This window comes from Tetrao urogallus (genome assembly GCF_951394365.1).
Source record: "Tetrao urogallus genome assembly, chromosome: 14".
Taxonomy (NCBI): Eukaryota; Metazoa; Chordata; class Aves; order Galliformes; family Phasianidae; genus Tetrao; species Tetrao urogallus.
Window position 1 is genome coordinate 3,423,603 of NC_136827.1, and position 27,506 is coordinate 3,451,108.

At 36.6% G+C, this 27,506-nt stretch overlaps 1 protein-coding gene across 1 annotated transcript; it reads left to right on the top strand.

The window, feature by feature from the left end:
• Window positions 1–531: 531 nt before the first annotated feature.
• Window positions 532–26,908, top strand: LCP2 (lymphocyte cytosolic protein 2; the record flags this gene model as incomplete). Its single annotated transcript, XM_079542166.1, has 21 exons — window positions 532–609; window positions 3,612–3,674; window positions 7,520–7,566; window positions 13,494–13,559; window positions 14,538–14,569; window positions 15,400–15,434; window positions 16,632–16,830; window positions 17,549–17,649; window positions 18,639–18,696; window positions 18,898–18,985; window positions 19,751–19,772; window positions 19,864–19,883; window positions 19,992–20,096; window positions 21,186–21,216; window positions 21,881–21,893; window positions 22,849–22,963; window positions 23,576–23,625; window positions 23,830–23,933; window positions 24,765–24,842; window positions 25,934–26,089; window positions 26,783–26,908. The coding sequence occupies 21 exons, from the start codon at window positions 532–534 to the stop codon at window positions 26,906–26,908; spliced, it is 1,587 nt and encodes a 528-aa protein (XP_079398292.1).
• Window positions 26,909–27,506: the final 598 nt, after the last annotated feature.

A 27,506-nucleotide genomic window follows, 5' to 3' on the forward strand; every position in this document is an offset into this window, starting at 1 on the left:
AAATTAGAGAAAGGCAATGTCATATTCAGGTAGTGAGGTATGCTGAAGAAATGAACATTTCCTTGTTTTGAGGGTCTTGTGTGGACAAAATGCACACAGAAGTGCTGACTGATGTCTGTGCAGGTAATATGCCAATATTTTTATACTGTTCAATGTGTAAATATGCAAGCATTTATGTATGTGGTCACCAACAAATAGGGTGAATGGGAGTTTATTGCATGTAGCAGGCAAAACATTTTCAACACTTTGCTGCGCTTCCTTATTTACTTATTTATATTCACACAGAGGAAGTGGTAAGGCTGTCTAGCTGACAACTTTTCTGAGAAGAGACCGTTTTTGTATTAGAGGAAGCAGTGTCTCTCTTGGATGTGCTAACAACGTAGTTCTGACATTAAAAGAAGTTAGAAAGATCTGGGTAAATTAGGCAAGGAGCTACTAGACTTGCTGAAGGAGGTCACAAAAAGGCAATAGATGGCTGCTTCATCGATAGCATTGGAATGAACGTTCTCTAACTACCCAGGGGGAGAAAAAATGGATTTAAGAAATATTCCCTATCGTTCAGAGGTGATTACGTGGAACCCAGATGACTTAGCAGAATATTTTAAGACGGTAAGTTTAACTGTTTCATCTTCATAGAATGAAGGAATACATTATTGTGACTTTGTGCTAAATTGACATAGCTTATAGTAGGCAAAACTTGCTTCAAAAATAAAAGCAAAATCACTGGCAGTTAAGAAGCTGAGCCAGTGAAACCTATAAATGAAACTTGAAAGTACATTTTAAGTTGAGTGTAAGAGAGAAAAGAGGCTTTGCAGTGAAAATGTACACTTTGCTACAACTACAGGGAAGGTTCAGGCTAGATATCAGGGAAAGGTACCTCACAGAGAGGGTAGCTGAGCACTGGAACAGGATCGCTGAGGAACTGGTCATGGCACTGTGATTGCCAGAGTTCAAGAGTTTGGACAAAGCTCTGTGGGTTTTTTGGGTGGTCGTGTGTGAAGCCAGGAGATGGACTCAATGATCCTTGAGGGTCCCCTCCAATTCAGGATATTCTATGATTCTACGATTCTGTGAATTGCTGATATAACATCCATAAGGAGCAGTAAAAGATATTAATATGTGAAAATCACAAGCTTTCTAGCTAGGTCTTCACTGATTTTCAGGAGTTTTTGTTTAAATTGCTCAGTGTTGGCAAACAAAGCACAGAATGTCTTTGCTTGTTAAAGCTTCCATGAGAACCCATCCAGGAATATAACAGTTGTAGATACAGGTACTCCTTATTTTTTTATGCTCAATTGGAAAACCTTTGGCATTCCCTATAAGTAGACATCTCTTTTTTCCTATCACTATGACTTTTCCTGAGCCTTTTGGGGCTCAGTTTTGAAATCATGCAAAATTAAATGTTTCAACAGCTTTCACTGAGTTTTCTTGGGGAAGCTGAGGCACAGTTGAAACTAGAGTGCTAATCAAATGAAGATAAGCAGACCAAATGCAATATCTACAAAATCTCCAGAGAACAGCAAACTACACGCAGACCTCTAATGCAGGGGTCAGTGGCACAGTAAAATGAAACACAGGATTGGAGATGGAGCAGATGACATCAAAATCAATAGTCAGCTTCAGAAAATAAGAAAAAAATTATGACACCACCTCATGGTGGTTTGCAGCCCCATTTCCAAGAGACTCACAAAAGAAAAGGCTTCCTGAAAGAGCTGATAATCATATTCCTGACAGTGCTGAAAGGATTAATTACAAGTCTTGCAGAGGGGTTGGAATTAGATTATCTTTAAAGTCCCTTCCACCCAAGCCACTCTATGATTCTAATTGTAACTGAATGGCCTCAGTAGATTAATTTTTGTGTATCTTCTCTCTACTGATCCAGATATTCCTTGTTTTTGGAGAGGTGAGTCAGGCAAAGAAAAGCTGCTTAAAATTGACTGTCAAGTCTGTGTCAGATGATGATGTTTTCCTAAGTCCAACAGCTCTGGGCTACTGCTTTAAGTGACCAGACCCTTCTCCCCAAATTAACTCACACAAATTCTCTATAATTCAAGGCTTTAGGAATGCTTTTATTTCAACTGACTAATATATACTGCATGTTCAAAGGCCATGTTCAAGTCCAAGAGGAATGAGCAATTTCTCTGACTAATCTGAGATATCTGCCAATTAGGAATTTTTCAACAACAATGACAATAACATCCAGTTTATAATTCTAGGTGTGTTAACTTACAGCCAATAATTCATAGAATCATAGAATCACAAGGTTGGAAATGACCTATAAGATCATCCAGTCCAACCATCTCCTCATCACCACTGCTACCACAAGCACTAAACCACATCACGCAGCTCCTCATCCAGACGCCTCTTGAGCACTGCCAGGGACGGCGACCCCACCACCTCCCTGGGCAGCCATTCCAGTGCCTGACCACTCTCTGAGAGAAGAAGTTCTTCCTTACGTCCAACCTGAACCTCCTCTGATACAACTTGCAGCCATTGCCCGGTGTCCTGCTCGTTGCCTGGGAGAAGAGGCCAAATGCCTCTTCACCACAACCTCCCTTCAGGAGGCTGTACAGTGCCATGAGGAACTAATTCCAACTATGCACTTAAAGGAACAATAAAGAACCAAAACTTCAAATAATTTCTAAAGATCTTTTTTTGAGCAAAAGCAGAAATATTCATATTCTTAATATCCTGAGAGTTATATTTAACAGCTACACAGTGTATTTCATCAATTATTTTAAGAATAAGAGATGAGGTCTCAAATACACTGAAGTGTCCTTTCAAGTGTAGCAATTGCATCCAGACTTTCTGTTCAAATAAAAATCTTCAGGTTCCCACTGGAAATATTTAAGAGTCACGTCTCATCAAATATGTCTAGGGTTTATTTTGTGTGTTGTTGTTTTTTTTTTTCCTATGAATTCCCCAGTTTACTCTTAAATTGAATCCTGAAATGCCTACCCATGTCCCAGATGCTACTGCAAAACATAACTTAGAAAAGCTTTATTATGGATGATTTGCAGAATTCAATGCTTCAATCCATCAGAGGAAGCTTTTCAATTGCAACAACGAATTCAGGAACTCTGATCAAAGCTTCATTATTCCAAGATATTAGAGCTTTTGCTGTTTTTCTCAACTATTCATTGTAGTCAGTACCACAGCCTCCTTATCCATTTCCCAGATATTTTTTTGAACAGGAAACTGCAAGTTGGTTTTTGAATGTGGGAATTTAGTATTCCTGTTCCCAAGGGATGAAAATATCCAAGTCCATTGAAGGATTGCTGTCAAAAAAAAAAAAACAAAAACAAAACACATCACATTTACAGGAAAAAAAAAAAAAAGATCAATTTAGACAGTCCAGGGTGTGTAAAAATAAAAAATAAAAAAAAAATCCAAGTGAGGAAATGAGCTGCAGCTTTGTGTTATGACTTTATCACATGAGGATTAAAAAGCATTTTGTAAACTACTGGGACTCCGAGGATAGATGAGGTAAAAGGTGGTAGCACGCAACAGAGTAACTTGAAGCACCTATTCAAAGCTAGCTGTAAGTATTTTAATTGTTTCTTATAATTACAGTGTAATAATAATCCTAATAATCTTCTTTTCATTGACAGTTAAAGTACAAGGACTGTGAGAAAGTTGTTAGAAAGCACAGTATAAATGGACAAAGGTTTTTGGTAAGTAGAGTTGTGAAATTCCCTGAATCCAATGATTGTTTTGACTCTTCCTTTCTTCGCACTGACAGTCAACTCCCAGATTATTACTTAAGTATAAATATGAGAAGATCAGCCAGACATTTTGCTGTAAGTACAGAATTCTGGGAACTCAAGCATGTTGTTTAACATGCATGGATTTTAGTGCATTTTAAACTGATAGGGTAGTTACAAATCTTGTCTTCAATTCATCTCTTCAAATACTAACTACAGAAAACTCGTATTTATTAATTGTCCTAAAACTGCTCAGGTTAGAAATGTCCTTCAAGATCATCACGTCTAACCTCAGCCTAACCATACTACTCTGACTCTAACAACCTGCTGCTAAATCATGTCCCTGAGCACCATCATCTGCCAGTAGTCATCTCCTACTTGATGAAGGGTTGGCGTGAACATGATCAGAAGACCAGCTTTCTACTTAAGTCACTATTTCATTCCTCTATAGTTAAAATCAGGTTTCTTCTGTGTCAAAACATATATTCAATGAACTGTAAGAGCATAGAAGCTAATCTAGAACATGTCATTGTCTAAATCAGCATTAGTCCAAGCTGTATCAATAAATTGGCCTAATCTGACAAAAGCTGACAAATCCCATTTATGTAGCTATTGTTTTCAGGTCTGAAATGCACATGCATGAAGATAAGTAACAGCTTTTATCATTATTTCATTTTAGCTCTACTTCATTTCCAAATATTGTGTTTTTTTCCCAAGAGTAGGCACTTTGATCACCTGTATTATTAGCCATAGTGAAAAAACTGAGGCTCGTCTTTTTTAATATCTTCTTGTTTTTTATTTCCTTATGTATGTAATGTATGAAACTGTCAAGTATATCATTAAAATACAACATACAAGTTTTCAAACACCTCTTATAGGAATGGGATATACACCTCCCTCCTGCGTAGAGTGAGTTATTCAGATGCATGGCACAGAGTTTATCCTGCTACCCACTAAGCGATTTGGCTGAGCTCAAGAACTGAGGATTTATGCCTGCAGGGAAACATTCTGGAAATGTTCTGAAATACTGTAATTTTGAGGGATAAATAACAAGAGCAATAACTGCAGTTTCTAAAGTGGGGGGGGTTATTATTATTACTGTGTATTATTTCCAGGGCACTTCTGTAAGTAAATGGCCCAGAGTGCAGCATGTTTTCAGAAACTCCTAGTAGATCCCAGGGATGTTTTTCTGTTAAGGAAGCAAGCAGCTCCTCAGCTCTTCTAAGACAAATGTTTTTAAGCTTTTGACCTACTTGTTATATTTATAGCATAGAAAAGATTCACTTCTTAAAAACAACATGTGAATTTAAGTGGAATTTTCTAGACTGCAATCAAGTTCTGTTCCTTTTTCCTCTCTATAAATGCTGTTTCTAAGAAACACCTCTTCATGTCTAAATTACTGAAAACTGCCAAATTACATTTCAACATAAGAAACTGTTAGAACTGAGTTGTATGCAGGTTTTGGATCTGACAGTAGAACTGACTGCAGAAATAAGGCTGCCTTATCCACTAGAATAGCCTGCTAGTATCAAAGTCACATTTCTATATCTACTGGCTACTACAAAAATGTTCCAGTTGAGATGTAGTAGGAATAAAACCAGAGGGATTCCACATAACTTACTTCAGTAAAATTTCCCAAGATTTAAAAGAGCAGAATGGCTCTTTATGAGAGTTTTGTACCATATCATTTGTCAGGTTTATTGCCACAAAAGAGTTCCAGTGAGAAGCTTAAGAGGTCTTTAGAAAAAATCAAGATGCTTCAGTAAATCCTGCAGGACATTTCCATAAGAGGAATATATTTTTGCTGTAGTTTACTCCTGTGGATGTACCAAGAAGTACAGTAGTGCTGGAAAACACAGCTAAGATTTGTTGTGTCTTTAAAAACATTGATGTCATTTTAACCCAATATATAATTAGAAATTAATTACTGCTGGCAGTAAAAATGACAGAAAGAACACACGTACCTCCAAGTTCCAAAGCAAAGCTTTTGATTGACAAAACAAAACAATTCCTCAAAAATTTTCCCAGTTTTCCATTTATCCATCCTAAATTTGCAGTGGCACAACCACGTGGAAGAAGAGAGAGGCCAACTCTCTTTTCAGGAGTGTCAGTAAAGCACGTCTCAGCTCAGGTCACTAGTAACCTGCAATCAAATTGCTTCACTATGGTAGCACAGGGAACATTCTACTCTACCCTCAAGTTTTTAGAAATATATATTTTTTTAAATAAAAAGCATGTGAGCTTTCTTAGGCTATTAAGGCTGCTCTTTAGTCCAAGGAGTCCTCCAGCTACATCTCCACAACTTCTCATACACTGTGATATTACAGATTGGATTTACAGCATACAGAGCTCATCTGTTCTGGCAAATCACACTCCATTTTATCATGTAGAGTTTAATCTGAAATTTTGCAGTCATGCACAATTGAGCCTGATTTCACCATGCAGACATGAAGGAATTCAATTATCTAGTTCATGAAGTCACTTAACCATATTTTTAGCTATATTAAAAAGGTGTGAAGCAAAAAAAGCCTAAAATCATCATCTATGGTAGAAGTCTGCCTTCTCTACTAAGAACTGCTTTTTACAAAGGACAATTCACTTGTACACTGCTTTGAAACCACAAGTGTTTGAAAAAGTTTTTGCAATACTCTGTGCTTTAATATTTACTGTGATAACTCTCAAACTGCCAGGGAGAGTACTCTCATCAGTGATGATAATTTCAAGTAGACCACGAACATTCTGTTGAGCTCACTTCTGTCATAAGAAGCACAGGATGTAGCCAGAATGTAGCTATTAATTCTGAGACACGGCCCACTGAGATGATTTATTACATCTCAAGACAGAAAGGATATGTTATACTGTATGTTAGGTGACAGCAATCTAAAAAAAACAATATCCAGAAAGGAGGGGAAAATAAATAAACAAATGAGTAAATAAATTAATAGAAGACTATAAATAGTTCTCAAACCTTTTCATTTACTATCTGCCTGCTTTAGCTTACCTATCTCCTACAGTCTCCTACAGGGGGAAAGTTGTTGTTGAGGAGAGTTAAATTTCCATTTCTTTTGAGAAGAAAAGCCGCGATGAATTTTAATCAGGCTTGTAAGTCAGTATGACAATAGAGCACCAATAAAAACTGTATTAGATCCCAAATCAGAAAAGGAAATGACTTCAACTTAACTTTATGCAGTACCATAAATTTGAAATTCATCTCTAGAAGAATGGCTCCCTATTGGTAAACAAATGGCCCTGCATGGGGCAGGGGGGTTGGAGATTCATGATCCTTGAGGTCCCTTCCAACCCTGGCCATTCTGTGATTCTGTGATTCTGTGAAATCAATTCATGCAGCTCTCATCAGACAAGCACTGTTTTCGGATACTACTCCTTACACACCTCTTTTCATCAGCTATCTTTAAAACAACCTTTCTACAGAAACACTTCTCATTAAAGCTAGGCATGTAATTGATCGTTTTTTGGGAAGTTATTTGTGTGTAAACAAATACACTGATTTTTATTAAACTTCTAGCAAATTTGATACAATGAAGATGACATAAAATAAAGTCTAACATCCAGCAAAACTGAGAAAAAAATGTTGAGGAGATTTTTGATTAAAATCTTCTCTTATCTAAACTTTATTTAACACTGGGCCATTGGGGTGGCAGCCTGTTGTCTTGTATTACTTTTCTATGTACTTTATTTACAAATTCAATTGATGTTTATATATCAGTAGAAACTTCATGCCACATTTTTGAACACGCTAACTTCTGTAGTTTCATGGACAAGTCTGTGATCTATACCATATGTTTCCTTTGCAGAACATGTCTGAAAATGATATCCAGAAATTTCCCAAACTCCGAGTGCCGTAAGTAAAGTTAAACCACTTAACATTAAAAGTTATTTTGACTCACCATCAGTGAAAACTCATAGCAAACATCAGGCAAATGATTTCAAGTAATCAGTTAGAAACTTGTTAATGTATCCTATGGGAGAAAAAGAAGAGTTTTCCAATATAAAAACAAATGAAGTGTGTCATGGTAGCTCAACAATGTCACAATTAAAAAAAAAATCTCTGGTGAGTTTTAAAGAATTCATCCACAAATTTTCTTTTGATAGCAGTTAGACAATGGCTGAAGGTTTTAAATATTACCTGCAAAGTAAGATTTAACTGTTCATTGCTTCATGACCCATATTCAAAGGAAAAAAAATCAGGTATGTACAAATGAGCTGAGGAGATAAAGCATTTTTCATCATGTGCTTTTACATCAAGGTGGGTGATAAAGACAAATCAGTTTGGAAGGATTGGATCAGAGTTAAATTGATTTTCTTCCCTCCTGTGAGGTAGGCCTTGAAAATGTTTTGAACTCACCCAAACAGCTATCATAATTTCATAGAGGTTACTAATGAAGAATATATTCCCACTGGGTCAGTACAGAGTAACAGTAACTTCTAGTACTTTGTGGCAAAAAAATGAGGTGTTTTATTTTCCTGTGAGTTCTTTCTTACGTGTGATCTAAGTTAGAAGGCTCCTAATGATGAGAGACATGGAGCTCTTCATGGTCTTCTAAACAGAGTAAGGGAAGAGGAGACCAAGTCATTCAAAAATGGCTATTTCTGTTTCGTTCACTTCCCAGTTCCAGACTCTCTCCTTCTATGCATATCTTGATCTTGCTAAGAGATACAGTCTCCTTTAGTTTTATCAGAACGTGTGTAAGATGTTTTGGAGATGCTAAAAATACTGCAAAAATTTGAAAAGCTGTCTGGTCTGTCATATCCATGTGCTCACAGTTAAACTGGTTGCCAGATCTGAAGGCAGGAAGATACCTCTATTCAGATCAGATATACAAATTCTTGAACTTGAAAGTCTCCAACACGATGTGTTTCATAAGATCATATCTGTATTTTCACAGAATAAGTTTCCTCACAGTAGGGTGTAGTGGTGTATGAAGTGCTGTAAGTGAGCCCAGATGTTATGGAAAAGATGCCCAGGTATCTTGGCATTTCTGAAGTTAGAGTCAACTAGTAGCACCATTTAACCATGATTATAGGGACTGAGGGAAACAGAGACTGTGGAAAAACTCACATCACTGTACTGTAAAACACACTGCTTGTAATTTTCCCATAATTATTCCCTCTTCTACAGTCCTTTCATAAATTTATCTCGTTTCAACTTTCAATTTTGAAAACCTTTGGTGATTTTCTTTCATATTCATAAGTAAAATGTGGTCAATGCAACAACTTACAAACACATATGCATAAGTGATATTAATATCATGGAGAAACAGTTAGAATTTAACGAGTTTCTCACAGCTCCCCTTCTAATCAATAATATATCAAAAACGCTTTGCAAATTCCATTTTCACAGTCCTCATGCCTTGTAATAGCTGAGCAGAAAGCCAGCAGCCTTTTTCACTCAGATCTGTTGGGATTCTCAAGAAGATGAGAATTTGAAATCAAGAGCTTTAAAAGAACAGTGAAGTGCACAACTTGAACAGAAAAAAATAAGTAAATTAGTAAATGTGAATGACTTTTCTTCACTTACCAACAGGGAAGCAATTCACTGGAATATTGTGATTGTACATGGAAAATGGATGGCATGATGGGAAATCCTCCTAGAATGCCACTGTTAAAAATAAGAATTTAGAGCTTTAGTAGGAAAAAGAACTGATTGTCATTTAAGAAAAAAAAAAATAAAAATCAATACAATCATAGAATCATAGAATCATAGAATTCAACACAGAATCAAGAACACAACAAACAAAACAGATAAAATCGATGGGTGGAATATCTAGTCATTCCTTTCATTAATTTCATTACTTTGGAACTTCCTTGCTCTTATCAAAATGGAAAGTGCTTTGTATTGGCTTTTGTGAAACATTCACTCCTTGCTTTTATATTGTAATAGAAAAATCACCTCGTAGGAAAAGCTCTTTTATTAGCTGAAATACACATTAGCATGTTTTAATCCCAGCATCTGATCCACTTAATGGCAGAGCAAAGGTCTATAAAAACACCTCAACATAAATAGCAACACTTGTACTTAGTGCACTTCAAACTGTGAAAGGCTTGCAAACCACAGCACACATCCAGACAGAGTGTGTGGTTTTACTAAATACATGCATTTCAACAATTGTAGTGATCAAGTTTTGCATGAAACTGTGCCGTTTCTTTTTTAGGGATGGTTCTTTAACATTTACAGGAACCTTTCAGTATCTCAGCAGATAACAGTTGTCATTACAAAGTATGATGGGCCACCCTCTGAAGCTAATAAGACCCTCCACAATTTAAATGTTAATCCCGACCAGCCACATCTGGAGTACTCTATCCAGTTCTGGGCTCCTCAGTTCAAGAAAGACAGGGAACTTGTAGAGAGAGTCCAGCGGAGAACTACAAAGAAGGTCAGGGGCTTGGAGCTTCTCTTATGAGAAAAGGCTGAGAAATCTGGGATTGTTCAGCTTGGAGAAGACCAAGAAGGGATCATATCAATGCATATAAATATTTAAAGGCAAAAGTCAAGAGGATGGGGCCAGGTTTTTTTTGTTGGTTTTTTTTTCAGTGGTAGGGAAAGAAGAAACAAGCACAAACTGGAACCCAGGAAGTTCAATGTAAGCATGAGAAAAATCTTTACATTGAGGGTGAGAGAGCTCTGGAACAGGTTGACCAGAAAGGCTGTGGAGTCTCCTTCTCTGGAAACATTCAGAACTCATCTAGACACTTTCCTCTGCATCTTGCTGAGAGAACCTCCTTTAGCAAGGAGTTGGGCTAGGTGGTCTCCAGAGCTCTCCTACAACCCCTACAATTCTGTGATGCCATTTGTGCACACATGCTCTCTTGGGTAGGCTGCTAAAGATTGAAATGTTTAAAACTTAATTGATAGTTTGTTTTGAAGGCAACATAACAATGTTGCATCTGCCCAACAGACATTATTCAAAGGCCACAACATTACTCAAAGCCTCCATCACAAACTCTGCTTTTGGCAGCGCCCAATCTATGCAACTTCCTGGTCTTACAGCACTTCACCCTCTTTCTCTTTCACCTGTCCTAAGTTCTTTTTCCTAATACACGCAGAAAGGATTCTGCTCATGACAGCAATATCTGTAGGAGCCAAACAAAAGTCATTTTTGGAGTACTGGTGTTTTTGTATTTGTGTGGGTTTTTTTTTTAACTTCCTGCCAGTGTTAAGCTAAGCGCCTGGTGAAGGAGGCAGAAAGAGAAAGAGAAGTCTGAGTAACATTTTCTGCAAGTGCTGTTGCCTTATCCTGTCCTATCACACACTCCCACAACTCAGAAAGCAGTGTGGTTTTGGTACTTCCTTCCTTGCATGGCTACAGCCTCAGCTGCTCTTTGCACGTACCTTCTGTAATAAAGTTGCCTGTAAAAAATTACCATTCTAAACTTCGCTTTCTTCTCTAAGCCACTGGGTTTGAACCATTTAAAACAAACTCAAAGACTACACACTGTATTTTAAGCAGAAAATGATTAATTTGCTGAGTGAATTCAATGAGCAACTTTTCCAGTTTTTCCTCAGTACTGGCTGATGTAAACCCTCACAACAGCCAGCCCAGGTTTCAGTCCAGAAAGCCTGCAGACACTCAGATCACATTCACACCTATGGGACTCTAAACTAAAACAACTATTGACTCTAAAGCCTGTGGCCTTTTCTTTACTTCTTTAGCAGAAATTAAGCTCAATATTTTGAAAGATACTTCCTCTGCTATGATAGTGAACTAGCCAAGCACAAGTGTTGTAATCCACTTCTCCACAAAAGCACGTGTCTAAGCAGGGCACAGTTCTCACCAGAACATGTCCTGATGTTCCCTTGGAGTCTTACTATTCACATAGCAACTTACTGATCACCTGCAGCACAAGATTTCTTGTGCAGACAAGTGCGAATTCCATAGGAAAAAAAGAGAACCTTGTAATTTGGAAGTTTTCTTCCCTCATACAGTTTACTTGGGTGACAAGATCAGACTGAGACAGCTGTAATTCTGTGATCACTCTTAGGTTGTTAACATTTGTATGCGCATACTTATTTCAAAAGGGGCGAGTATGACAACATTTGCTTAAACTTGGTAAATTGCAAAGTAGTCTTAAAAAAGAAAACCCCCACAATATCCTTCCTCTGCTTTCATACTCATCCTTGAGTCCATGCCCCTAACATAAAATCACCCATTTTTATCATTTTTAGATACACTGTTTTGAAATTACTTGTTATCTGATACTGGCTGACAGCTCAATCTGCCTCTGTTGCACTTCCATAATCTGAATTACAGCAAGGTACATACTGGGGAAGCAGCAATGCCAAGACAGCAGGCATTTACATGGCTCAGGATTATAAAAATAGTGAGTTTTTATTGGCTTTTTGTTAAATGCTAGAGTGCTTGAAAGCCTGCCTTACTCGGGTTCTGCCCAAAAAAACAGTTAGACATGAAAGAGATGCACAAATCAGATAATTAGGGGACCAGTGTTGGTAAGTAGAAGTAGCAGAAAAAGATATGAAACAGGAAGAAAAACAAGAGACTGGTAACTGCCTGGCAATTCCTGGACACATGCAAAGATTTTACAATACTGATATAAAGTTTATTGCCAGATCTAAGATCTATGGAAAGGAATCTGCACTTACAAACCATAAAATTAAGCTTTTACAGAATTTAGAATCTGACATAAGCAGACACGTTTGGTTCCTGATTTTTCTTCATCATACTTTTACTTCCACATTCTGCTAGACTTGAATAATATAAGCCAGAAGTCAAATGGGGCATTTTCAACCATATGTGTGTAACCCACTTGCTTTGGCTGCCACAGGACTTTCTGAGTGGACTTCCTATAAAAAGAAATGAGAGTTAAGAATTGGAGTATGACTCAGCATATGTTTTCTTGGAACCAAAACTTTCTTTGAAATAAGATCATTGTTGAGGAAAATTTCATTAGCAGCAGAGCAGAGTGATGTTGCTCTCACTGGGCTGAATTCAGTTGTTCTCTTTGACTGTGTCCTTTAACCCTGCTGCTCTTCTCAGGCACTCAGTGAATATAAAAAACATCACTCACAGTTATCTATGTTGGGTATGGATGCCAGCAATAAGAGCAGCTTAACTGCATGCTCCTGACCTAAAGATCTTTGAGGATTGTATTTCACTGGTTGTTATTCACCCTAATGCTGCACACAAACTATGCACGAGTGATGAAAAGCACATCAAAATCTCTGTAGACATAAAGGTGTACTCATCTTATGTTTCATTTGTATTTCTGCTCTGCATTTGCTATGACATGAAACTGAAGGGAGGGATTCCTGACTGTGCACATCATGATTGTGGAGGGAGAGGGACAAAAAGAAAAGAAAGTCACAAGGTGCATTTAATTTCATTTCTATGACCACAGGCTTCAAAGAAGCTGCTTCCTGAAATAGCATTTGCTTTTTCCCTGCAAAGTAATAGAATGCCACACCATTATTTAAAGCACTGCTCCAGTGCCTGATGTCTCCCACACCCTAAATTTCTAAGGCTTGCTGAGCTTAACGTCGATTTTTAAATTCGATCCAACAATACGGGTTTTTCTCCATGCAAACAAGTCCAATATTCAACTGCCAAGTTACAAGCTCTTCCTTCTTCTATGTGCAATAGTGTAGCTTTGCAATAAGAAGAGAACTTAAGTATTCCTACCATATAGTAAATGATAAATCCAAGTCACATTTCATTTACTAAAAATTGTGATAAAATGGGAGGAAAGCAGCTAAGAAAGTGACTGCAGGTTACAAGGACTTTTTTTAACTATTTCTGTGATTCTTTTAAACAGCATTGTTAGCAAACTAAGTCAAGAAATAAACAGAAATGAAGGAAGGACATCTTTCTTCCCAAAATGGTAAGTGAAAAATTCTGACTTGTTTTTCAAAGTTTTCAGCTGTATCTTTCCTGGACTGTTGTTGGTTTGATTCGTAACACCTGTGTGTCAGAGGGATCACCTGGAAAGTGTATAAAACAAAACTGCGTTGTTAATGATATCTGTTAAAAATAGGAATTCTTGAGCCCATGAATAACCTGGATACTTCCATCGTCTGAAACCATAAAGATATAGATTTCATGCAATATTCCAACTGAGTGAATTACTCTTTAGGAATGCTATAAAATTTGGGCACATATCATTACATTAATGAGTCATCACTAATGCAATTTACAGACCTGTACATCGTTACATTTTAAAATGCTTCACAACTTACTGAGTATAATATTCTTGAAATAGGAAAAGAGCAAAAAAATGCAATTAATTACATTGATTTTTAGCGTGGAGGAATCATGAAAAAACAACAATTTGAATTCATGCACTGTGAAAATTGAAGTCTAGTCTACATGGCATTGTTTTAGACCACCTGAGGACATGATTTGCAAAGAATCTACCTTTGCATTAGCTAGAGTTCAAAATTAGAATTGAAAACCACACAGATATTTATTACACACTACAAACATTTTGAACTTGGCTTTCAGCAGCCCCAGTAGAATGATTTAAGTTTCTATTTGAAGTTCTATTCCAAGGACTGATGCTCCTAGTAAATTTACTCAGAGTTCCACTTATTTCCAAATACTCCACCTTACTGACTTGGCCTTGTTTTCAAGACAGTTGAGCTGACATGTGGTGACTGTATGTGAAATATAAAGTAGTGTGTTTATGGTATTTTGTGTAAAGTTAAAGTAACTTAGACAGACTTCATTTTACTTTTAAAGCTAAACGTTAACTTCATTAGCAATTCAGTGTACTAGATTTAGTGTATTAGATTTTAGTGTACATAAAATTTTTAAAAATTTGCAATTGGAAGGAATTTATTTGTTGATATCTTTGTTATAGGGGCCAAACACAAAAGTGTCCTGAAAATTCAGGTAAGCATTTACTGGCAGTCTCTAAATACAAACAGCGTTTAAAAACATTAAAAACCTATTTTATTTTTTGTAGAGTACAATAAGTGAGACAAGGCAAAGCAAAAAAAGACATAAAAGGAAAAAAAAAAAAAGAGCACATATAGTAGCAAAACGTTGCATGCTTCACCAATTGTAGTAATGAGAAAACTAGTAAGAAAATATTTTTTTTAACAGAGAAACAACGGAGAGGAAAGGCAAGAGTAGAGAAACTCACATGAACATTCCCAAACTGCCTTTTGTTGACCCCACATATGGTATCAGTGCTTATACATATTTGTGTTCCGTGCTCCCACTCCTAGCAGCATCCTACTAGAAACCAAGATGTCTGCCAGGCTCTGAATTTTTAATTATTTTCCTAATAGGCAAAGAGCACTTAAATCTTCTGCATCTACCATGCTCCCTCAGTTCTACTGAGATTAAAATAACTTTAGATTTGAATGCTATCATAATTTTTAAGAGATACAAAGGCTGTGCTTATTCTGAAAGCATTCTATTTCAAATGATATTTGAAGCATGAAGAACAGGACAAACTAGATGAGACAGAATATATAATCTCATATAAGGAAAGCTTTACTCTTAATTTTGAATAAGAATGTTATTTGTAGTACCTTCCATGAGCTACGTATGGATGCCAGTCTGCCTGCCTTTGACAGGCCTGCTCCTTCTTGCTCCTGTTGTGATAGGAACTCTGGTATTGTGGTTCAGAATGGATTTGAATGGCTTTTTGTCCTTTTTGTCAACTGTTGTTTTGAGATTTTCAAATTTTACTGTGCTTTGACTTCCTTATGCAGGATACAGTCAAGAAGATGATGGCTGGTCTTCATTTGTGAGTATGAGGATTAACCTAACATACTGGGTCAATAATATCATGGCACAACTTTTCTGTAATCTCTATCTTCTCGTGCATTACCTGCTTTAGACAGTACAGATGGATTGGTCAATGGCATGGGGTGTTAGACTATGGAAAAAGAGAAGCATAAATGATTGGAGTAGCTGCATGCAAATTTCACTGAGAAAAGGGCTTTTGCCCAGTTATACAAGGCAGGGCTTCACAACAGCAGATTTGTACCACTGGTTCAAGTACAACCTCACAAATTGTTACCAGATAAAGTTTATATTCCTATTTCAAGCTCCTGAAAGAAATGGTTGGTAAAGGAAAGGTTGCTGTGTTATTCAATGGCAAAATCTTGCTATTCTGTTCTTCTGTAAAGCTTACTTTTTGAAAAATCTGATTAATTTTTTGAAGCCAGATAGACTGCAAATAATGCTTTCTGTCTTTCAGCATAGCAAATGCACTAGTAAACTTCATTAGATGAGGCAAACACAACCTAGCTAGCAAAATGAATGAACTGACTGATCTACAGTCCATGCCTATGAAGATCTCTCACTGACCATTGTCAATGTATTTTGGAAAAAAACACTTGAGAGAGATTCTTAAAAAACACTTGTTAATGCATTTGCAGGGGATTTGCTGTATTTCAGGAGCAAGCATACAAGATGAAAGTAACTGCCTGTAATGCAGGCCTGCATGAGCTAGTCTGGAACTTTCAGCTAAGGCATCAGTGAAAAAATAAAAATACTTTTTCTTTAAGTCACGGCAGACAGCACAGGAAATGTGTGCAGTGACCACCACCATGCTTACACTGTGATCTTTTTAGGACCAGTAAGATACTAGTAGTATGTGTCTGTTTTTGTTCTGGTTAGAGTATCAATCAAGACCTGTATCACAAACCTCTTTTATTTTTTTTTTCAGAAGTGTTTTTAAAGTCAAGTTTCAGTCTGTAGAATACATACTATTAAGTAAGAATGAGTTTCAACTGTTCTTTCAACTGCTGCTCCTGTGTTCTTTCGGGAAGCTCCAAATTGTTTGCTGATACCTTGTGTGTTATCTAAAAACAGACATTCAAAATGGTTTTAAAGACTTGATATATTCCAGGTTGAAAAATACTGTACTGAAAAGCCCCAAGGAAACTGCAGAAACAGTAACCTGTTATAGCACTCATCTTTTATGTACGTTGGTCAGGATGAAGATGATGACTATGAAAGCCCTGATGATGACCAGGAAAAGGAAGATGAGGCTGACTATGAATCACCAACGGAAGAAACTGAGGAAGCAGAGCATGACAGTGATGGCTATGAGCCACCTCCATCCAATAACGATGAAGCACACCACAATGTCATATTTCCTGCAAAGTCACTTGCAAACAACACAGACTATATAGGTAATTACTGAAAATAAATCATAAGTAATGTTTTCATATTATTTTCAACTACATTTACATGGCTGGTAATGGAATATAGAAGGCTTTATCTCAAAGTGGCACAGACATTGCAAGTTGGTATCTTTGTAACTTTTAAAGCTAAATTTTCTATTTCAGACAAGCTCTGGTGGATTGAAGATAAGTTTCATGTGATGTGTGCACAATTTGGCTCGTGGTTTGGAATCTGCATATAGTAAAAAAAATTACATACTATTTTAGCTTTAGCAGTTGTTCCTTGATCAGAATGAGTTGTCATAATAGCAGCAAAATACTAGTGAAAATTGGGAAGAGATCAGCTTCCTCAGCTTGTCATTTTTTTGGTGTGTGTCTGATTTTTCAGTAGCTTGCAGTTTGGGTCAAGTATGAGAATACAAAACACTGCCAGTTAGACTGGCTGCGCTTCAGGCAAACACCGTGCTGCAAGGAACAAAAAGAAACACGTGAGCCAATAGATAAGGCAGGTGCAGTCCCACCTCCAAAGGGACAGATGAACCTCTAGCTCCCAAAAAACACTGATCATAAAGCAACTGCCCATTAAGCACTAACATAATGTCTGTATGATATGTCAGGTTAAGTATGCAGCATATTGCAAGGGCTCTTTTTTCATAAAGATCTAATGAGAATAAAATAACAAAACTGTTCATATCGTTGTTTAGCTTGGGATTTTTCTTTTCTTTAGACAGGCCTCCAACAGCCAGATCATCACATCAGCCTCCAGTACCACCCCAGCGGCCAGGCCCATCCCCAGCACCAGCCTCATTTGGGGGAAGAGGTGCTTCTGTATGTTTCTCTCTTGATATTTCAGAGCAAAAGACTTATCTATTTACTTTGCCAGTACCTAAATGGAAATCCAAGTGTAAAATTATTGCTATTCAAATAGTACACGTAGAGGAAAAAGATAGTTTTTTGGTGTCAAAATATTTGAACTCCTACAGGGTGTTTTTTTTTTCACGGAACAATACAATTTAGAGGGTCGAATATTAAATTCTTTGACATTGGAAATTTGTATCAACTTGTGAATTCTAATGATAGATTCTTAATAGATCTCACTTTGTTTCTTTAACAATACACACATATGAAATATTTTTTTCAAATGAACAAAGACTACAAAAAAGGGACTGTAAGGAATTGATGAGATGCTTTCTTTTATCCCTGATGACAAGCTTTTTTTTCCCCCATTTTTTTATCCTTTGAAATCTTTGAAATTGAAAGCTATGTAATGCTTACAAGTTGCAATGTCAGTTCAGCATATGCCTGCAGAGCTGTACATAAGACCTACCCCCGTGAAGGTAATTTTAGGATGTGGTAGAGGGACCTTTGGTCTGACCCATTTCCATAGTTCACGTATATAAAACACAGAGTACTCTTTGAAATGTAGTAAGTTATCATAACTGTGCCCTAGATTGTTGCACTATTTATTGGAGTAAGAAAGAACACAGAAAGACATTTGTCTGAAGAAATACAGATTTAGATGTCAAAACAGTCTCACCCTTTTTTTGCAGCTTCTGATAACCCATTGTTTGACCCAGCTCTCACAATGAGAAAGAACAGTCCTTTTTCCCACTGCCTCACTCAGCAACTAGCACTAGAACAGTGTTAGTGCATCCTTCTCAGCTTTCAATTTGCTCCACTAATTTCAACACCAGATTTCAAAACTAAAACTTTTAAAACCAAGACTGTCAGATACAGTGTGGTGTGTTCAATACATTAAAATTAAAAGAGAAAAGTGAGGGCAGGTTTTTTAACCATGTCTAAAATGTTTGTTTTAGCTGCCAGCTTTCCCTCCTCTACCAAGCAACAATGACAGGCATGTCAAGCCTTCAAAACGTAAGTACAGCTGTTGCTTTCTTTGTCAATGGGCTGCACAGCACTTCGATTTTGCCTGTAACTCCTCAGCTTCATTTTCTAATACTATTTACTCAGAAGACCCCTTTGTTATTCTCAGAAGTAAAATCAATTCATGGCTATGCAAAATAAAGTTATACTGACCTGTATCAGCACATTGCCTTACATAGTTACTGTGTTTAGCCCCAGCTCCTTCTATAGACAGAAGCACAAAACCCCCACTGGATCGCCTTGCTCCACCATTTGAAAGAGAAAGCCCAGTACCAGGTCAGTATTTGCTCGTGGTCACATCAATGGCTTGAATATTAATACAAATAATAATATTCAAAATTATCAGATCAAGTAGAATTCATGCAAAAGGTCAAGGCTCAACAAAATGTACATTAACTCAGTTATGTACAAGGTGATCTGTTTTGGAATAAATAATGTGAGCAGTACTTACATAGTAGATCAGCACTGGTTGATCAGAAAGACATTACGAGATTCCTGCACAAAAATGGAATAAAATAAATTAAGTGAATGATCACAGGAAAACTTAGCAGGTTAAAAGAGGGAACAACTTTGCAAACAAAGTTAACAAAAATCTCTACATAGTACTATATGTAGTTTGTTGCCCAGACTGAAAAGAATGCTGAGAACTTAAAAAACACAGAAAGAAAGTAAGAAGGGCATTTGTTTCAGACCTTGATGCTGTACTTTACAAAGAATATAAACTAACTACTTTATGATTTATATTTATTATCTATTTGGTGCATGTCAGTATAGAAGTATTCAGTAATTCAAAGCTGAATCACAGAACTTATTTTTGTAAAATGTGTCATTTTGAAAATTAACCATTTTTCTTTTAATAAGAGATACTGCAATTCTTGCACTGCTTATAAAACCCAAATCCCTTACTAGCTTACATCTCAGGAGTCCTAGTGCTTCAATTTACAAAACATTGCTATCGATAATATTCAAAACTTTTTTTTTTCATAGAAAGTTTAATTATCTGCAGTTACATTTTTTCTAAACATCTTTTACTATTTCCAGGGAGGAAGCCAGGCCATCCTGAAAAGGTGAGTTCTTTTTAATTTGGCGCTTACACGCTTTTAACCTGTTTTGATATCCTTAGCTCTTAACTCTTAACTATTTCTTGTTGTTTCACAGCTTCTGACTCCACAGCTAAGGTAAGGAGTTTTGCCTCTTTGACATGAGACGGTTAATGCCAATATTAGTCAATTTTTTCATATTAACCAAATTTTTGCCTTTATTTCATCATCTTGCTCCTGCTTTAGAGCACTGGGAGAACAGCTAGCAATGATGCCAAAACCTCCTGTACCACCAAGTGATAGATATGAAAGAGGAAATCCATCTCCTCTAAGGAAGCCAATCCCTGTAAAGTAAGATTTCATTTAATTAAAATTTAATGAAAATATAAATGAAATTCAACAGAAATGTGGACAAGCAATGTAGGATGATATGATTTACTGCTACTGCATACCAGTAGTATCTGCACACGTCAAAGTTTTGTTTTAACAGTATGCACGGAATGTCTTGTTTCTTCAGAAAAGTGTGAATGTGGTAAGAACCATCTCTCAAGTCCTATCTCAAATAGCCATTACACATGGCAAGGCTCCTTTTCTAGTGGCATAAAGAAACATATGATCCATATTTTAACCACCAGATCAAGGTCTTGCTCTAAGAAACATTGTTTCATGAACCCCAAAGATATTTTGCGTGGAATATTAGGACGAGAAAGGCTTACTCTCCTATTATGAGCTTGCATAACCCATAGCAAACAGCATCCTACAGCAAAAAATCGCTGACTGTCTAGATAACATAGGCTGAATAGTGTGACTCATTTTAAAACAAAATGAGGAAGTAATTGAGATCTGCTAATCAGATAAGAAAATTTGTCAAAGAACCAAGGGCTTGAAGGTTTGTCATGTGTTCCAGCCATCACAGAATCATTGAATCACAGAGTGGCTTGGCTTAGAAGAGACGTTAAAGAACATTTAGTTCCACCTCCTCTGCCATGGACAGTGTTGCCACCCACTAGACCAGGCTGCCCAGGACCCCACCCAGCCTGGCCCTGAACACCTTCCAGTGGGGCATCTATAGATTCCCTGGGCAGCCTGAGCAAATGCCTCACCACCCCACTGTTGTGGAGTACTGTAAATGAGTCTGAGACTTGAGGTCTGATGTTTTATCAGTGTAGAAACTTGCTTAAAACTCTAATCATATGATATTCAGAATTTTGCTGCTAATATAGTCATGATTGGCTAAGAATTAGTGTACCATCCCAGAATAGGGCTGAAAATTTGTATTTTGGATATTTATCTGAGGAGAAAGAATTGCTTCTACAGTTATATGGGACTACAGAATTTACTAAAAGTTTATGTCTTAATAGAAAATATAGCCTAACGCACATCAAGTGAATGGGTAATATTCCATCTTTGATTCATGTTTCGTTTTCTGTTTCACTTCAGGCAGGGCTGGGCACAACAGAAAAGACCTGAAGTAAGTATAGTCTCAAGGCAAGTGTGTAAAGATATAGGTACTACAATAAAATGAGGTACATGTAAGAATTCTGGAAAAAGTAAACTTATTTCTTTATGCGTTGTAGTGAATGCTGATGGATCCTTCATAGCACGTTGTTTCTTTTTAATAACTTCTATTATTCTATTACTATTCTATTATTATTATTATTCTATTATTATTCTATCTTTTAATAATTTCTATTTCAAGATCAGTTGATTCCCCAAATACTTTATCACAGATAATGTGAAAAATAATACCAACATTTTTTATGATGCTGGAGAGTTGATTTCGCTTATTTTGAGTTTTTGTTTTTGGATTTTTTTAATTATTTTTATTTAGCTTACCTAAGAATTTAGTTTTCATATAACTCTGAGAACCTATACATACCTAAGGAATGAGGAAAGTTCACGTTGCATTGGGTCAACATCCTCTATAGTACTTCACTGCTTTTTTGTAAATAACAGCTGCACCTTAACAAAAAAACTTTAAAAGTTTTTTGGTGTTATATGAAGACAAAGCTCCAGCATTTTAGATGAAAGTGACAGGCTAGATAATATAATCAAAATTTATCGACCTCCAGGTCTTTGTTTTGTAAAACAGCGTGCTATGAGTTGCTAACATTTGTTTTCTCTTGGTTCCTCAGGAAGAAGAAGAACGTAAGTATTTCTTCTCTAACTTTAAAAACGTGAAGTTTTTCTTTGTCTTAGCGCTACCAAAAAAAAAAAAAAAAAAGTTTCTAGAATTCTTTCTTTAGAGCCATTTCAAAAAGTCAATTGGTATCTTGACAGGTTGTAAAATGCTTACAGTGTATCCCGTGCAGATTTATATAGCAAAGCCACAGAACACAGAAAATCAATAGTTAATAGCTTCCTCTGGTCAGTTAGTTACAAGACAGCAGGATTTCTCACTTTGAAACACATCATATTTTAGAGACCTGTAATCTCCACACAGCATGAAACAGTGAGGCATGTTTTCAGTATTCAAAAGAATGTTGGGTCAGACCCTGGTGGTGCTGTGTTCTGTGTAATGGTACTTAGTCCAAGGAAGAGAAGCAGAACTTGTTCCATGTAATTTGTACTGATTATAAATTTCTTTATAAGTCCCTAAAATTCAGTTTTTAAAGCAGAGCATTTGGCCAGATCTTTATAACTTACCATTGCCTCTAAGACTCCATAAAGAACAGAGCAGAGAACAGTTAAACTGTTTCCCTTTTACATATAGTTGAGGCCTGAGGACATTACATGGGAGAGATCTCACAAATGAAGTTTAAAAATATAACCTCAAATTCACGTTCAGAAGCAGCTCAACATAGAGAACACACTGCCACCTCCCTCAGCTGCACTGCAGTTGCAGAGTGTGAATTGCAGCTTGTCCAAAACATAACTTATATAATGTAAATATTCCAGTCCGCTCCATTTTATTTTTAATTTAATCTTTCTCTTAATTTCCTTAATATTCAGCTCTCAGTTTACTATATGAAGTTACAATCTAAAATATCAAGGACTTTTTAAATCCTCTTGTAAGTTTATCTAATTAAACAACAGAAATGTGATGGGATTTCTTCATTCTGACTAAGGTAAGTTTTACATTTTCTTCTCCTCTTCTCCACAGATATACCCCAAAGACCAGTGCCACAGATATCTTTGCCCCCATACAACTCCAATACGTTCCCATCAAAATCTATCAAGCCTCTACCTAAGCCAGGTGTGGTGCCTGGTGCTGAAAGGTTTGTTTCACCCCTTGCAAATCTCATTCCTTTTGAATTCTAATCTCTTTTCTAAACAGTTCCAGCTCTCTCCAGTTTTTCCGTAAGTGACATGCTCTAATTCCCTACCATGTTAGTGGTCCTTCGCTACTTTCTCCAGTAGCTTCGTATCCAGAATTGCAACATTAACAAGAAGCTGAATTTTCCTCAAAACTGGTAAAAAATAAAAAATAAAAATAAAAATCCACATGTGTAGAACAACACCATAAGTGGAAGCCAAAAGAAAGAGCTAGAAAGCTGTTGTCTGTTCTTCCTAATTTAGAGTAATAACGTACATGGTGCCTCTGAACAATTAACAAACTCCAGTAGTTTTTTACATTGATCCTTACACATTACTGATTCCTACCCACCTGATACCCAGACACTGAGCTCCAATTTATTGGTGGATCTACTTACATCAAAGGAAAGAATGAAAAATGAAGAGAAGGCTGTTCTCATCCTTCATAGGACTCAGGGAGATGCCATGTTCTGTAAAACAGGCTTACAGTCTAGATCAGTATTTTAAAGCATAGCAATGTTACACAGCAATGACATATTGTAATGAGTAGCTTGTTTTGTTTTGTTTTAAAACAGTGCTAGAAGCCTGTCTGCAAGTGGCTCACTACCACCTCGCTTTCCCCAAGGTTTGTATCCTATACTTCTGGATTTTATGCACAAACAACGGCACGAAGCTACAAGGAAGTTTCAGTGCATTATTCTGAATCTAAACAGATTTTCTTCCACAAAGTTTGGGCCTACAGTCTAGTTAAAGCATTGCCAAAATTTCATATAAGTAATTTTTTCCTGGTTTTAATATTTTTTTCTGTTCTTGTACTGCAATCCTAAAGGCAACAACAGCAGATCTCCTTCAAGAGGCACAGCTGATTTAAGACCTCCGTTGCCCATTCCTAGCAGACAGACTGCTCACCAAATAAACACAGAGGAAGATGAGGTACAAAAGCATCACAAGCATTAACTGTAACAACTAAACACAGCAAATATGCTGATCTTGAGAGAATTGTTTTCAAAGCCTTTTTTTCTAGTTAGCAGACATTGTCAGGATGTTAGTAGGTACTTTCAGTTTCCTTTTCTACATCAAGATTTAACGCTTTATTTTGTCTCCACTAAGAAAAAAACTGAAGCGAAAAAAACTGTAGAACAAAGTAAGAGAACGACTTGTTTGCTCAATTACTTGTTTTGCACAATTGCTTGAAGGTAGTACTACTTATTAATTACTTACAATTATAATCAATTACTTATTAATATTAATTACTTTCCACAAAACCATGATGAGTGGAGAATTTATACCCAGTAGGCGCACTTTGTTTCACACATCTTTAAATATGTCACGTTTAGAGAAAACCATGAGAACGTGTATGGTTGTACTGTTATGATCACAGGAAGTCTGTTCAATTATCTCAGATGATCATTAAAAAAAAAAAAGAGAGCGAGAGAAACAAAAGCAAAGGATGTTAATGTCCCAAGCAGACAAAAGAGAAAATGTCATTTCTAGTGAAAGGTGTCCCTGACCATAGCAGGAAAGCTGGGACCTTTAAGGTTCCTTGCAACCATAAACATTCTATGATTCTAAGACTTAAAATCTAATTTTTATTGAAAATATCTCCAAATATTGCTTTTCCTCCCTTAGAGGGAAAATTTGAAGATGCAATACAGCTAGGTCTGTAACACTTCCATATTACTACTTACTAGTATGTTGTCAACATCATAAGCTAATTCACTGACAAATGACTTTCTCCCCTATCTTCTCCCACACAACATACAGGATTCACTAAATGATGAATGGTATGTTGCTTATATTAGTCGGCCAGAAGCAGAGGCAGCTCTTCGAAAAATAAACAAGGTACTCTTTAAACTGTTGTGGATTCTCAGCATCTCTTTAATAGCCTGCCTGTATGTCCTTGCAGTCACATGGAAGAGTGAAGGTAAATTACATGATAAGGTAAGTGCTCCAATATAGATGATTATAGTAGGGGCTTCAACTTGCGTATCTTCACCCACTTGAAAGTTAGATATTGAGATCAAATCAGCCACGAAAGCTGTTGTTTTCCATAGCCCAAGAGAGCAAACTACGCATCTCCAGGGAGTCATTTGATCTGGAGCATTTTAGGAGAAATGGTACATTCTCAATAAATATTTCTTTGTCACCAACACAGCACTTTCAAAAATTCCACATCTTGGCTCAAATTATATGCAATGAATCTTACTCTTTTCTAGGCCACATTTACCAGCAAAAGGAAGTACAGATTCAAACAAGTGAAACACAGACTTAACTGGACATGTAGAGATAAACCAAACTGTATCCCATCAATCACTGTGGGAAATCTGTTTAATCTGTGGTGCCCCACAACAGATGAGCTGAAGTTGCCATATACAGCATTTTGACGACTTGCATTAAGGACCAGTTTAGGAGACCACAGCCAGTGCCTTTCAGACAGGGTGTTTAAATTGAAGATTTGTTAAATCTGAAACAAAGAAAAGCAGAGGGGGAGAAAAAGAAACAGAGAATATCAGTGTCTCTACCAAAATCACACAGACACAATCATTTTTTAAGCTGTCTGTACACAGAAGCCCGATTGGAACTTAACAGGAATTAAATTCTCTTCTGATTGAAGTGTAAGTGTGCCTTTGATATTTCGCACCCTCCTTTAATGGAATCTCTCCCTCATAAAACAGCAGCCCTACCTTCCCTAAAATTCTGCATTTGTGTCAGACAGGAAATGGTTGAAATAACAGATTAAAAGATAACAACATTTTAGAAATGATCTGAACATTTTTCTCCATTAATAGTGCAGTTACTCTTATGAAAGAAAAAAGAAAAAAAGCAGATTAAAAAGAAAAACTAAGGAGATCACGAGTGCTCTACTTAAGGTTGTTGTGCAGCTCAAAACCAGAAGTGGCATTTATGTCATCTTTCATTTTTTCATCTTTCAGGATGGAACTTTCTTAGTAAGAGACAGCTCAAGAAAAACTACCACTCATCCGTATGTATTGATGGTGTTGTACAAGGATAAAGTATACAATATCCAGATTCGTTACCAGGAGCAAGATCAGACATATTTGTTAGGAACTGGCTTGAAAGGAAAAGAGGTACTACGTGTTGTTTTTTTTACACAGCCTCCCTTCATCTGAAAGTACCTCCTGTCTTATTCCCTAACTACTTAATCTATCAGCTGTCTTACTCCACTGGAATTCTGCTCACTGTCTTGGAGTTATTCCTACAATTATGTTACTGCTGAAAGCAAAATCAGATTCTTCTGTTTGCACTCAAGGAGCAAATTGGTCAGGGAATGATTGTTTACAACTAAGATAACAGATAAAGGAAATACACCATTGGGAGCAAATCCATACCTGACAACTTTACTGCTTTCCTTTCAGACTGCTAGCTCACTCAATTCCAGTAATACTGCATTGGATTTGCTGGCATCAGACAGGTCATTGCATGTACTGATTGAGTCCAAGCTGTCTGAACTTAGGAGTCAAGTTAATGAACTTTCGTCATGTCAAGCAGAATAACAACATCATGTATTAACGTCAAATCTGCATAAAGTAATTATACAACACATCTTCATACACATACTAGACACTCAGCTACAGAGTTGCAAATTAAGGCAGGAGGAAAAGCAGTGGCTCTGATGATATTCACTGTATCTTGTTAGACAGCAAAATATTTAGAGCTTAAATAAAAAAAATAATAACTTTAGTAATTACTAAGAATTTTCACACATCCTCCTAAGAATTCTCACACATGCTCCATTGCTTTCTTATTTTTCCATCCCACAGGATTTTTCCTCTGTAGCACACATCATTGATTACTTCCAAAGAACGCCTCTTCTTCTGATTGATGGAAAAGACAGGGGTTCAAGAAACCAGTGTGTGTTAAAATATGCTGCAGGAAATATTAAATGAAATCCAAATGAAGATCACATACAGGATCAAAGTCTACCAAAACCTATAAACCTCAGGATACTTCATTTTTCAGTGAGCTAAAATAATGAAGAATTCATTAAAAATACTTTCAATTTTAATGAAAAAAAAGGACGATGTTTTCATTTTTAAGTCATGCCTTAAATGTAGTACTCTATAAATTGGGTTTTCCTACAGTGTATTTATTACTGTACACTAATCATAGAGTACCATGAGTATTCTTTATGTGAGGAATACTGTCTTCTAACAAACACGAATTATCTTAAAATGATTTCCACACAGTATTAGGGGACCCATGAAAGATATACCAATGCAGCTCACTACTTTCATAGGAGAAAAAAAAAAAAGCAACCTATTTTTCAGATCAGAACTGCTGCAGCAAAAGTATTATCTAAAGAGGCATACAAAAGAACCAAAACAAAGTTGAGCAGCATTCATTTTTTTTTCTGCAATCTACTTCCTAATAGATTTAACTATGGAGATTTCTGTGTAAAGATTAGGACTCCAACCTGGACCTGAAAGACTTCAGCTTCCAGCAACACCCAAAAATCCCCTGGATACTTAGCTGCCTGTGAAGATC